The sequence below is a fragment of the Lissotriton vulgaris genome, chromosome 7 (assembly GCF_964263255.1).
Source record: "Lissotriton vulgaris chromosome 7, aLisVul1.2, whole genome shotgun sequence".
NCBI classification, from domain to species: domain Eukaryota; kingdom Metazoa; phylum Chordata; class Amphibia; order Caudata; family Salamandridae; genus Lissotriton; species Lissotriton vulgaris.
The window spans coordinates 603261857-603275930 of NC_141695.1; the positions used below are offsets into that span (position 1 = coordinate 603261857).

The window sequence follows — 14074 nt, forward strand, 5'->3', positions numbered from 1 at the left end:
GCTGCCATCCTGGGTTCCCAGCTCCGGTGTCAATACTTCCTTCCCAAGAGCAAGGGGAGCAGAACAGAGTTGGGGTGGTACTCAAGTTGCGAATGATGGCTTCTATTTTATCATTGAAAAACAGAGCCAAATTATCACAAAGGGCCTGTGTGGGAGGGCTCGATTTTTTTGAGCAGTCTGGGTGAGTGAGACTGTTCAAAATCTGAAAAATGCTTTTAGAGCTATTTGCAGCGATATAAATTGTGGAGCAAAAATAATCGGATTTAGATTTCTGAATCAAAGCTTTATATTCGGAGAGTTTGGTTTTCCAGAGCAGTCTGCTGGCATCGGTGTATCCCTGGCTCAATTTCCTTTCCGCCTGTTTACAGGCAAATTTTAAAGCCTTTAGAGAGTCATTGAACCACGGAGACGACACTCTGCCCTTATGCTTCCGCGTTTTTAGCAGAGCAAGAGAGTCAACCCTCGTGGTTATCCTGAGAAATAAGGCCTCGTAATTCTCATCGACTTGACGGTCTGAGGAGAAGCTGTCTTCCACTTTGAACACAGCATCCGTAGTTCTGAGCCTCTCGCGGGCTCTCCAGTCTCTGTACATAAATTCAGAGGTAGTACCTTGTGCCTGCGTTTCTGCAGGTCGGCGACATGGAAGACGCCACATAAGTTCACCAGGCACTACTGCTTGGATACTGAACTTATGAAAGATGCAGCAGTGGGACAAGCTGTGCTCCGTCATCTATTTCACTATAGGTGAGCCTGCTCTTTCATCCCACCTTTCTGTTGTATGCTCGCACATTTCTCTCTGATATTGCATTTTGGTACCTTTTGCATTTCACATTTGATATGTTATTATCTAGTGAGATTTTATGTTGTACCATTCGAAATGTGCTTGTCATTGCTTGCTACTCTGATTCAGGCATGTGAATCTATGAAAGATGCCCCTAATACTGGATAAGGAATGCGTTACTTACTGTAACTGCAGTTATCCAGTATTGGTATCTTTCATAGATTCAAATGCAACCCACCCGCCTCCCCTGGAAGGGCTCATTTAAGTTCTCTCAGTAATATGTCTACTTAGCACTGTGCTTACGAAAATCTGAGGGACTAGAGCTCCTTCCAGGAAGGTTCCAGAGGGTGGTGATAGCTGATTGGGTCTTGGCCAAAGTTTGGTCCTTTTCTCAAAAGGACATGGATATGTTACTAATGAGAGGCCTCTGGTCTATTACTATGTATATATGTCTATGTGACATTACTTTATTTATGTATCGGGGACTCCCATCCCGCCGACGGGGAATGATTCAGGCATGTGAATCTATGAAAGATACCAATACTGGATAACTGCAGTTACAGGTAAGTAACGCATTCCTTAGTGTTAGATTCCTTACCGCTCCACCCATCCTCCCCGTTCTGCGAACTGATATCTAGGGTTAAGGACATCCCTTTAAGGGCCCTGGTTTCATGGCACCAGTGTCGGTTTCTATCATGGCTCTGCGTTCCTGGCACGGAAAGCTATGTACAGAACTGACATGAGCGCGCAAGGACGGCGTTTAAGTACTCCAACGTCATCCCGGTGATCACAACGCCAACGACTGACTCGGAGCCGCAGACGACGCCTAGCGACGCGCAGGGGTACTGCTGACGAAAACTTACCGGATCTAGTCCGACGCCTGGGGATATTCTAAGGTAAGAAATCTAACACTAACTACTGTTTCTTACAGATATATCGTTATAGAAGGTAAGTAACTTGTGCTTTCAGCTAATTTAGGGCCAGATGTAGGTAAAATCAAATTTGCGAATCCTTAATAGCGAATTTTACAGATTTGCTATTAAGAAATCGCAAAATTGAATGTAGGTAGGAATCGCTAAAATATTAGCGATTCCTTAATAACATTTATTCCTATGTGCTAGGAGGCCCATAGGAATGAATGGGAAGATATTCACTATTTGCGATTCTCTATGAAATAATCGCAAATAGCGGGAGCTATTTCAAGGGTGCCAGGGTGTCAAAAGGACACATTATTGCACCCCTGAAATGTGCATGTATGCACATGTGGCACACATTCATGCCCTAAGGGCATGAATGTGTGCCACATGACACTTTAAAAAAAGCAAAAAAGTGCTTTTTTAAAGGAAATCACTAATTAGCGATTCCTTAAGGCTAAAGTGCACTTTATTTTGTGCTACTTACATTGCATTTAAGGAATCGTAATTTGCGATTCCTTAAATGCCAGAGCAAAATAAGGAATCTCAATTTTGCGATTCCTTATTTTGCTAGTAGGTTTAAACTCACCTACATTGCTCGCAGCCAAATACCGGTCGCAAGAGCTGAAATTCTGCGAATTTCAGCGTTAGCGCTCGGTATTTGGCCACCTACATCTGGCCCTTAAGCACTTGTGATGATAAACATGGTTTTGTTATACGTTTAAACTTTCAGAAACAGTGCTTGAACAATAGCCGGAAGCTCAAGCTGCCTGGCATTTGCCATCCTAAATATACCAAAAAAAAGCTTCGAATAGCATTATTAAAGCTATTTCTTTTGTATTTGGAGCTAGAATTCTTTGCCTTGCAACAATATTTTACGCAGAATTCGATGCCTAACCAGCTTATTACTACCAGTGTTGGAAAGAGATGGGTAAACTGTAAAAATAGGAAGTTTAGTATAGTTTTTAAAACTAGACATGTGCACAAAGCTTTTGGAGTTTTTGTAGCCTTTATTACCCCATATTCATAATCACAAATAAATCGCCCTTCACTTGCATTCTATCCCTAACGGAGATTATGAAAGCACTGCGTTGAGGATTTGAACTACATTTTGGGGTGAAATCCCTCCTCTCTTTCTATATGTACTTTACATTTTAAGTTCAGGATATGCTGAGTAGGAGAATTGAGAAAGAGTATGAGACAAAAGAAGGGCAGAGTGATGGAGGGAAAGGTGAGAGGAAGTTGAGGGAGAAAAGAGATAGAGATGAGGTAAAAAGATTAGTGCGCTGGGGACAGGCATACGGTAAGAAAAGCTAAGCGGGATAGCTAGAAAGGGAAATGCACATAGATAGCAAGAGATGTTCAAGAAAAAATAGATAGGTACCGTTTTAGAGTGAGGTAGAGAGAGCTGGATCTAGGAAGGAATCAAAGTAGAGCGAGAGAGAGGTAGAGGCAGAGTGGTAGAGGTAGACATGTAGCAGGTGCGCTGTTGTGAGAAACCTAGAGAGGTCTTGAAAGTAGAGCGATATGCAACATAGGAAGAAGAATAGCAACAGGTGATGTAAAGAGGCTAATGAGACACAGAAAGGTAGAGAGAGAGAGGTGAAGAATAGGTAGGAGTGAAAAGGTGTATAGAGAAAAGAGTTGGAGTAGAGAGATAGGGGTGAGGTAGAGAAAGGAAGGTGAAATTGATGCAGAAATACAGATGGTGAGGTACAGGAAGAAACAGTATGTGGCTTATAAAGAAAAAGGTAGATAGTATGATTTTAACTAGAGATTGATGGGTAGAGAAAGATGAGAGAAAGTGGATGTAAATATTTCTTGAGTACAAGTTAAATGTAAATGTCATGGTACTTATAGAGCGCACTGTCACCAGACGGTCACCTTGCGGTGTCGCCTATTCGGCTTCCTGGCGCTGATACTCATACCGCTGTGGAACCCCTCCTGGCTTTTCCTGTGAAGTGTTCACTCCTGGGCACCCCCAGGGTGAAGCCAGGCATCCTTAGCGCTGTTTGGGCCGGTGTGGAGGCTAAGCAAGCTATTGCCCAGAGTTGCAGCGTGGGGCCCATGATTAGAATAGGCATCGAGGCGAGAATTAACAGGTCCGAGGAAATTGAGCCCGAGACCCCGCCGAGGCGGGAATTGAACCCTGGTCCCTAGCCAGAACTCTGCATCAGGTTCTGCCGCTCTAACCATTGAGCCACACTCCTCCACCTAGGTACAAATGGAGGAAGAGCGAGAAAGTTGGTGTGAAAGGTAAAATAGAGGGACTCGGGGGTAGAAAGAAATGGGAGCAAATGAATGGTGAGATGAGAGGTTCGGGAGAGATCAAGAGATGGGGTAGCAAGAAAGGAGGTATTGAAAGAGATGTGAGGTACAGCAATGGGGATAGGTGGACTGGTGAACGAGGTAGAGAGTGGTGTAGGTGGGAATGTCATTGAGACAGTTGAAGTATACGTAGCTGAATAGAGAGGTGAGACCGAGAGAGAACATGTTGTTGTATAGAGAGAAAGAGAGATCGAAGTAAAGAGAATCATTTGATGTAGAAGACATGAGAAAGAAAGAATATATTTTTTAATTTAATTGCCACCAGCTGCCTTAGAGCACGAGTGTTCAGGTTAGGCAGACCAGTCATATTCACAACGCAGTGAGGTGTGTACGCTCATCTGTCAGATTATATAAATATCTATTTTTGTGCACTCCATTATTGCTGCAATATACCAGTGGTACCTTAAAGGGGCCGTGGACAGTTGCCCATTTTACCCTGCGTCTCTGTTTTCTTGCATCAGGAAAGTATGTGGAAACAACAACACATCCCCTATCTATAACTATCAGATCTCCCCCAAATCTTTTGTAGTGTTGCTTTTGGGCCTCATATGTGTTGACTGGAGCTGTCAAGACGGGGTCTTCTTACTCTGTAGTGCTAGCCTTGGAAGGGATGTAAATAAGAGAACAAGGTACATAATATATTTTTAATAGAATGATTTTTTCTTTGTACAGTTGCATAAAGCATTATTAAAAGAAGTGCTTCGGTCATGTAAACATGATTGTTACTGTAGGTAGTAGCCTAAGTAAGGTTAATATCCGGACTGCCTTTCAATGCTGTAGGATTAATAGGATGTGAATCCCCTTTAAAAAAACAAAAATTCTATAGTCTAATAGTTTCTCTTGTTTGCTGTCTATGGTTTTAGGCGGGCAGCACATCCTGGAATGGGGAACTCAGTAAACCTGCCATCACTATTCTGTTTCTGCATGCCACCCAGAAGGACTTGTCCGATTTTCACCAGAGCATGGCGTAAGTATTGGATATACATTGGCTTAAACATGAGCATTCAAGTGCAGACATACATATGCACTTGCATGCGCAGATACACACGACCCACAACACACATACATGTAGACTAATAAGCGGTATGCCAGAGCTTGCACTGTGAACCTACTTAGTGTTCAGTTTGCACCGTTCTATTAAGACACGCAGCCGAAATGTATCCATGCACCTAGCATGCACCTAGAGTGGCTTTACTTTGCAGCACATATAACATTAAGTTGTTCACACAAATATACACTCCTTTGTTCACAGTTGCTCTCTGCACACTATTGTCAGTATTGTGCGTCTGTGTGTGTGTACTGTGCAGTAGGGCTCACTGAAGTGCTCTATTCTTGTCCGTGATGCAAGGTTCTTAACCCATTACTCACTTGAGGCTGATCTAAAGCAGTGTGGCTCCTCTGCCCATTCTTGGAGTCCCACAAGGTAATAAAGAGAATTTATGATACCAGGTTGCCAGGGTTAGCACTTTTCTTGTAGAAATATTGGCTATTTGCTCGTATTTTAGACTGTACATCAACCAGAATCCTAGAATTTAATTTGCTTGTACGTAAAATCCTTTGTATTATTTTTTAGCATCACGTGGTTTAGAAAATCAGGTGGGCGACACCCTAGGGCGTCCGCAGAAATTTTTCCAGGGGGGTGCTAACCTGACAAATGAAGGGGCGTGGCTAATGTTAATCAATAGGGGCGGGGCTAAAATGGCAGCTAATCCGGATCGGGTAATGCTCTGGCCAAGCTGAGATAAAATAGTGGTGAATTCTGCATTTGAAACTAGACAACAATTAGAGCACACATGAACCCTAAAATTACTCCCCTGGCCCCTTAAAACTCATACATTCCCTGATCCCTAAAATTAGCCCCCTGGCACCCCATAACCCATACCCGCCCTGAACCCTAAAATGTCCCCCACTTGCACCCCAAAACCCATACCCACCCTGAACCCTAACATTACCCCCTGGTACCCCAAAACCCATACCCACCCTGAAACCTAAAATTACCCCTGCCCCCCCAAAACTCATACCCGCCCTGAACCTAAAAATCACCCCCCTGGTCCCTTAAAACCCATACCCGCCCTGAACCCTAAAATTATCCCCCTGGCATCCAAAACCCATACCCACACTGAACCCTAAAATTACCCCCTGGCACACCAAAACCTATACCCACCCGGAACCCTAAAATTACCCCCTGTCACCCCAATCCCTAACACACCCTGAACCCTAAAATTACTCCCTGGCACCCTAAAACCCACACCCAACCTAAACCCTAAAGTTACCCCCTGGCACCCCAAAAGCTGAACACTACAAGCGTACACTACATTTGCATATTCAGAGGGGACTGTCCTCCTTGACGGCTTGTAGCGTGTCTTTTCCCTGGTAGTGGAGGTGCGTGCTTCAGTCATGCTTCTGGGCTTAAGTCCTGTTCAGATCTGCGCATCCGAGCGTTTCACGTTGTAAGTACCATGGATGCATTGGTGAATGCTTTGCAGACACATTTGGGTGAACTCTGTACTTTTGGTGACGTCATGTGTGAACGCAGCGCCCTGAAGTGAACTCTCCAGTTAATGTAGGGTGACCAACTATCATGGTTGCAAATTCAGGATGGTAAGTGTAAAAATTCAGGACAAAGGGTCAAAATTCAGGACAGAGGGTCAAAATTCAGGACAAATCTTCGGAACAAAAGGTGTGTTTTACAGACACATCAGAGGAAGTTGCGCGATGGTATGAAAGTAAGTAAATAGACAAACACTGAAGTACAAGTCAAAATAAGTTTATATTAGGTTGAGATAATCGTGCACTTCACGGTTTTTCGGTATGTGCACAGCTTTGAGCAACTGTGCAGGTCTTTTTGAAGTATTTCATATGATAATAATCTATTTATATGGTTACTGCACTGAGTTGTCTAGTCTGATATTTTATTTACAACTCATGGTCGTGAGCAGATATGTTTGGTGAGAGAAGTGCTCAGGAAGGTCTGCTCAGATAAACTTTGTTACTAGCATCTCATATCTTAGTGCCATTGTGAGATTAAACATGGCAAGCATAGGTGAACTAAAGGGAGGATTGCTGTAATGAACCCACTATAGGGAACGCATTATGGGGGTTTCAGCAAGTGGAACTTAAAATATGGAATTTGACTTTGTTTATGGGGGCTTTGCGGAGAGTTGCGCTAGCTGACGTAAGTCACAAAGGTGCTTTTCCCTGCAGCTTTCTTAAAGAAGGCTCTGTCGATACACTATTACATAGTTTATTTTTTACTCCTTACCTATTGTTACAAACACAATATACATCTCAAGCACAGCTTATGGCACTATGAGGCTCTCCCTAAAACCTTACACCTAAAACAAAGCATGCAAACATTTACAATTACTAGTGTAACATTCAAGTATCAGTTGAGTGGCACTCAAAATGTCGTATGCATGATGTATGGATCCCATACATAAGCACACAGCAAATGCTGAATAGTAATACAGAGGCAATGGAGTAGCCAGAATATTGAAAGACCTCCCAATTTGAACTAAAGCACTTATGGCACCAAGAAAGCAAAGTAAGTCATCACAACCCTCTCCAGAAGAGCTCTCTTGTCCAAGGATCTAGCCATTCATCCTTCCATCAAACCGCTGACATCCACCATTTCAAATGTACTTTCTGTTATCTATTAATTTTTTCATCCACCATTCAATCTTTCACCATTCATTCTGTCCTTCCATCTGTGTTCCCATCCATATCCAAACCTTTTCAACCATTTGCCAACCTATCCAACGTCTATTCTTCCATCCATCATTTCACTCATCCATCCCTCCATCCACCCTTTCACCGAATCCATCCGTCATCAGCCACCCTTTCACCGGATCCATCCTTTCACTCATCCATCCACTCTTCCACCAATCCATCCATTCACCCATCCATCCAACCATTACCCATGCCATCCTTTCACTCATCCATCCACTCTTCCACCCATTCATCTACTCCTCCATTCAACCACTTACCCTTTCACCCAGCCTGCCACCCTTTCACTTATCCACCCATCATCCATCCACCCTTTCACCCAATCCATCCTCTCATTAATCCACCCACTCTTCCAGTCACAAATTCCATTCACTTATCCATCCAACCATTTGCCTTTTCACCCAAGCCAACCTTTCACTCATCCATCCACTCTTCCATCTATCCATCCATTCCTTCATTCACCCTTTCACTTATTAATTCATCAATCCATCCATCATTTTTCTCATCCATCCACCCATTCATTCGCCCATCATCCACCCTTTTACTCATCAATCCATCCTTTTACTGATCTATCTTTCATAATTGGTGGTGTGAAGGGTGGGAACCCCCAGGACAGCGCAAACATGCGCAAACTAGTGTGCTTTCACATTCCCTACTGCTCACCATTACTGGCACAATCGAATCTTTTATACTGCTGCCTGCATTTCATTACAGACAATTAAAACAACAGATTGATTTACATTTCTTTAACAGTTTCATAGCGAGATAAAGCGTTGTCCGTTCCTTTCACACTACAAAATGAAATGACACCAGAGAGTAACAAGACCTCACAATTTATCGAACACAAGCAGGTACATTTGTTAGAAGATAGGCATCTTCTTATGAGAGAAGGGCGAGATTATGCTTTCAACTGCTCAGATCCCCTACTTGCATTTTTTCCTGGACCGAAACCCCCCAGAGTACCCCCACTGTCTTCACTGTGGGCCCCAACTGCAGGAGGAAACTTCTTTTAACCCCGCAGTGCTCTTCTGCTTCTCCTACGTGTGTTATAATATTTAACCTTCAACTTTGAACTTTTCCTTCGGCTCGGCGCCTCAGTGATTTTGAGGTGCATTAGAGGTTTAGGGTGGGATGTATCCTTTAGCAGCTGAAACTGGCCATTGTCATTCTGTATGTGACAATCAGCCACAGACAGAATGACAATGGTTGGGAGGGGCTGCGAGGAGGAGTGCGAGGCGCCCCATCAGGGAGTTGAGGCCTCTGGCAGGGAACAGCTCTGCTCCCTGCAGGGCCCAGAATTACGGACAAAAGATGTCGATAAAAGCATTGGCATCCATAGGGGGGTAAGGAGGGGCGTTCCTGGTGGGGCAAATGCCCCTCCTTGCCCCCTCCCCCCTGTGGACACCAATGGCGACACCACCGATATAAGCTGTGTTTTATTTTTTTTATTTTTGTAAAACTGGAATTGACCTGAAAATCCCAACTATGTTGGTAAAATACTGGACTGATAGTAGCCCTGGCCAGTGTGGAAGGGGGGTATGGTGAGTGTTGCTCTTTAAACTGCAACACACTATGTCAGAAGTGAAAGAAACATTCAGACTTGTGAGCTTTATAGGATTACTGAGGAGAGCTACAGTGGACGCCAGCCTCACAAACTCACAACCAGTGCGCATTAGGAGAGGAGACAATGTTCTCAAGTATTAGGGGTTTATTTCATAGACTCACATGCTTGAATATTCCCCGTCGTCGAAGTGGGAGTCCCACGGTACATAAAATAGCAGTAATATATGCATATATAGATGAAAAAATTACATAATCATACATATATACATATAGAGCAATTAGATATAAAGATATCATAACGTTAAGAAAGTACCATAGAACAGAATAGGCCCATAGCAGCCTAAGAGAGAATTCACTTTAGTAACATATCGGTGTAATTTTAATGGTCCACATTCCAGCCAATCAGGCTACAGCACCCTCTAGAACCTTCTCCTCAGAAGCTCAAGTCCTCAGATTTTCTACCGCACGTCGTGTGAAGGGAGTCTCCCTGAGCTCTGCTCAGTTTTCTACTTTCATAGCTCATTTCTACTTGACAAATGTCTTCCTCAAAGAAATCTTTATTTAGACAATGTTCATCCTGTGGCAAACTGAGACTGTTTCATGAAGATCCACATAGTGAATGCATTTACTGTCTCTACCCAGACCATGAAGTCAAGAACTGTAAGTACTGCCGTACTTGTTCTGATAAAACTTTAAGAGACAGAGAGGCCCGTCTCCTTCTGTGGCTACAGAAGTTGAAAACATCTGAGTCAGTGGTCTCGGATGTTGAGAGTGTCTCTTCATTTCATTCCAAGGCCTCTCAGAAGCGTGGGTCAGAGACGGCGATGCCCTCTCCATTCCTCATGAAAAGAAGACTTGCTGAAGTCTCTAAGAATGTCTCCCAACAGACTTGCCTCCAACGCCTACGGGACCTGTTTCTCTGGCGCCACAGTCCAAAGCTGTGCCATCATCTTCAAAAACGGGCACTGGCTCGTAGACGGGTTCGTCGACGCGTCCGTCGACGACGACTAAATCAGTTGATGCTGTCTCTACGTCGACGACGACATGTTCAATGTCTTCAAGGACTACGTCGACGACGTCCACCTCGTCGACGACGACCCATGAGGTGAGACCCATTACTTCTATCATTAAGATCTCGTCGACGACTGCCAAGACCTCATCGTCTACGAAAAAGCTTCCGTCGACGTGTCCATCTTCGTCGACGCATCTATCTTTGTCGACGAAAACAACACTATCGTCGGCGGGACCCTGCCCGTCGACAGGAACCTCTTCGTCGACGGTGACCGCTCCGTCGACGGTTGCATCCTCGTCGACGGTCCCACCTTCGTCGACGCTACCCTCTTCGTCGACGGCATCGTCAACGGCGAAAAAACCTTCGCCGACAAAGAATAAAGGGAAGTCACATCCGTCAATGGCTACGGATTCTTCATCAGCAGATCCAACGCTGACGATTTAGCCTCCTTCTGATTCTTCTGCCGCTTCTTTGACAAGTTCGTCAACTTCACACCATCCACTGGCCACAGCCACCACCTTCACAGTGGTCACTGCTTCAATGGTTAAAAAACGTGTACCTCTTCTACATTTAAGTCCTGTAAAGAGTGGCTCTGCTCTTCCTGAACAATTGTTTCAGTCCGCGGAGGAGGACTCTAATGATGGCTCATATGTCGATGATGCTTTTCGACCTGCGTCTAGCCCCTCTGAACTTAAGATCAAGTGTCAGGACTATGACGAGGAGGAGGAAGAGGAAACCGAAGATGGGGCAGATCTTTTCCCCATACAGCACTCTGAAACACACATAACGGAACAGATGACACAAATACCACTGTCTTTAGTGTCTAATTTACAGCACATGCTGGATGATTATAATCGCAGGTTTCCGCCATCTAGGCCTGATTCTCCAGCTCAGCAACCTCCTCCACAAACACAAGTTCCTATACCTACAGTAACACCCAGATCACCAGTACGCCTTCAGCAGGATACTAATAATGAGGAACAGGACGCTCAAAACACAGATCAAGATAACGATGACAACGTCCTCACTGATTGGGATGACTACAGGGCTCAAACACCTTCTACTCCACCAACATCGCCAAGAGCTTCGCCTCCAGTGGACATTGGCAGCTTTCACAACTTGATGATCCGTGCTGCCAAAAGGTTTAGCCTGACTTTAGAGGTCCAGCAGACAGACTGTTTTTTATATGATTTCAAAGATCTTCCTCAAAGGCAAGCCCACACCATCCCGATCATCGATCACATTTGGGAGGAAGGTCTCAAATTAATGGAGCGGCCTAATTCGATCCCGGCCGTTTTACCTAGACTTGATAAAAAGTATAAAGCGCCTGCAAATTCTCCAGCATGCCTCGTTTCTCAGACGAAGGTGGATTCAGTCATCACACAGGCAGCCCAGAAAAGATCTCGCAATCCTGCCACACCTCTCACATCTCCCCCTGATCAAGAAGGACGCAAATTGGATTCCATCGGGAAAAAGTTTACCACTATGGCGGCCACAACAGTTAGAGCAGCTAATTCCCTAGCAATTCTTGGACGGTATGACCGCCAGATGTGGTCCGAAATTGCAGCATTAATTCCACAATTGCCGGATGCCATCCGCGCGGAAGTGCAAGCCACTGTACAGGAGGGAGAGAAGATCTCTTCAGAGATCGACTGTGCCGTCGACATCTCATCTAAGGGATTCAGACAATTGGCTGGGGCCGCTGTGTTGCGACACCAAGGATGGCTAAAGTCAACTGCATTTCGTCCAGAGGTTCAAGCACGAGTGCTTGATTTACCTTATGATGGCGAATCGTCTTCGGCAAACATGTCGATGACTCTCTTGAATCCATCAAAAAGGATACGGATACGGCCCAGGCTTTAGCAACCCTCAATATAAGAAACAGCCGTTTCGAGGAGCTCGTGGTAGGGGTGGCAGCTGTTCCACTTTTCGTGACTCCAACCAATATCGTTCATATAACGACAATAGACAACGAAGTAACTACCAGTCTCAAAATCCCCAGACCAATTCCAAACCAAACCAGACGATATCCTTCACATGACCCATAGCTTGATCATCCACATGAACTTCATTATCACTGTTGCCCTGGTTACTTTCAATGTCACAGCCACTTCTCTGGGTTGGTGAGTGTCTGGTGGTGTTAAGAATTACATTTGGCGATAGGGGAGGGCCAATACAATCCTCCTGCGCATCCCCTGCCATTGAGGTGGTTCGGGGTGCTACAAATCCCAAGGATAATCGCCTCTCTGTTAGCTTGATTTCCGTTGTGACAATGTTGACTGCTCTTTCTAGCATGCTATCTATGGTGGTGGTAGAACGGGAGGTTGGTGTGGTGGTGCGCCTCCCCATGTCACAATATTTTTTGGCACTCACCTCAGCACAGCAACACAGCTTGTTGGGAACCACCTCTCACGGGGGTGGCCCAGCCCAGCCTCTTCCGGCCCTTGACGGGCGCAGACTGGTCCGCCCTTGGCCCTGGCCCCCTCATGAGTGCCTCCTGGCGTGTGTGACGCGGTGCACGGCATGCGCGCCGCTAGGGATGCTGGGGGTGTAGTTCCAAGCCCCCAGGCGCGTGGATGGGGTAGCGGTAGCGTTGTCAGCGGACCCCGCGTGTTTAACAAAGTACCAGGTTTTGTGTCCAGGGATCAGCGGTCAGCAAACTATCAGGCTCCCACGCGGCAGGAGCCCTGGACCCCTCTTGAGCGCCTCCTGTGTGTGTGAACGCGGTGAGCGGTGTGCACAATGCTGGGGGGTGTAGTTCTAAGCCCCCAGGGCACGTGGATGCAGCAGCGGTAGCGTTGTCAGCAGACCCCCCCACATGTTGAGCAAAGTACCAGGTTTTGTGTCCAGGGATCACCTGTCAGCAAACTACTGGGCTCACCATTCTCCCGGTAAGCTGCACCTCCCCACTGTATTTTACAATTTGTCAGTACAAAGTGGGGTCTGTGAAAGAACTATGAATGGGTTGATTGATGAGGTAAGCACTCACCCTTAACCAGCGCCATCACTTTAATAATATCTACAAGCCCTAATGTAGCAAAGATGTTGATCTAGAAGAACATAAGTTACTTACCTGTAAACTGTGGTTCTCCAGTATTGATGTCTTTCATAGATTCACATGCTTGAATATTCCCCGTCGTCGAAGTGGGAGTCCCACGGTACATAAAATAGCAGTAATATATGCATATATAGATGAAAAAATTACATAATCATACATATATACATATAGAGCAATTAGATATAAGGATATCATAAAGTTAAGAAAGTACCATAGAACAGAATAGGCCCATAGCAGCCTAAGGGAGAATTCACTTTAGTAACATATCAGTGTCATTTTAATGGTCCACATTCCAGCCAATCAGGCTGCAGCACCATCTAGAACCTTCTCCTCAGAAGCTCAAGTCCTCAGATTTTCGTAGCACAAAGTGACCAAGAGTGCATGAGGAGAAGAGAGAGCCTCTGAGGGGAGGAAGGGTGGGTCACATGTGAATCTATGAAAGACACCAATACTGGAGAACCACAGTTTACAGGTAAGTAAATTATGTTCTTCTCCAGTATTAGGGGTGTCTTTCATAGATTCACATGCTTGAATAAGAATAGAAAGCAGTAAAGCACAACATGAGTCATAAAGGTTGCATAAAACAAAGTACATAACACAATTCAAGGTAAAACTGTGCATACAATGATTCAAGAGAAAATACCTTTATGACTGGAGGCGGGAAGCAACAGAGGCTCACCTTATTGGAAAAG

At 45.0% G+C, this 14074-nt stretch overlaps 1 protein-coding gene across 4 annotated transcripts in view; it reads left to right on the plus strand.

Annotated features, from left to right (window-relative positions):
- Positions 1-14074, plus strand: part of UNC13D (unc-13 homolog D) — a 707512-nt gene that overhangs the window by 326464 nt on the left and 366974 nt on the right. For all 4 annotated transcript variants that reach the window (XM_086930728.1, XM_086930726.1, XM_086930727.1 and 1 more), the window contains one exon: positions 4887-4990. In XM_086930728.1, coding sequence (XP_086786854.1) covers positions 4887-4990 — 104 coding nt within the window. The remainder of the gene's footprint in view (positions 1-4886; positions 4991-14074) is intronic.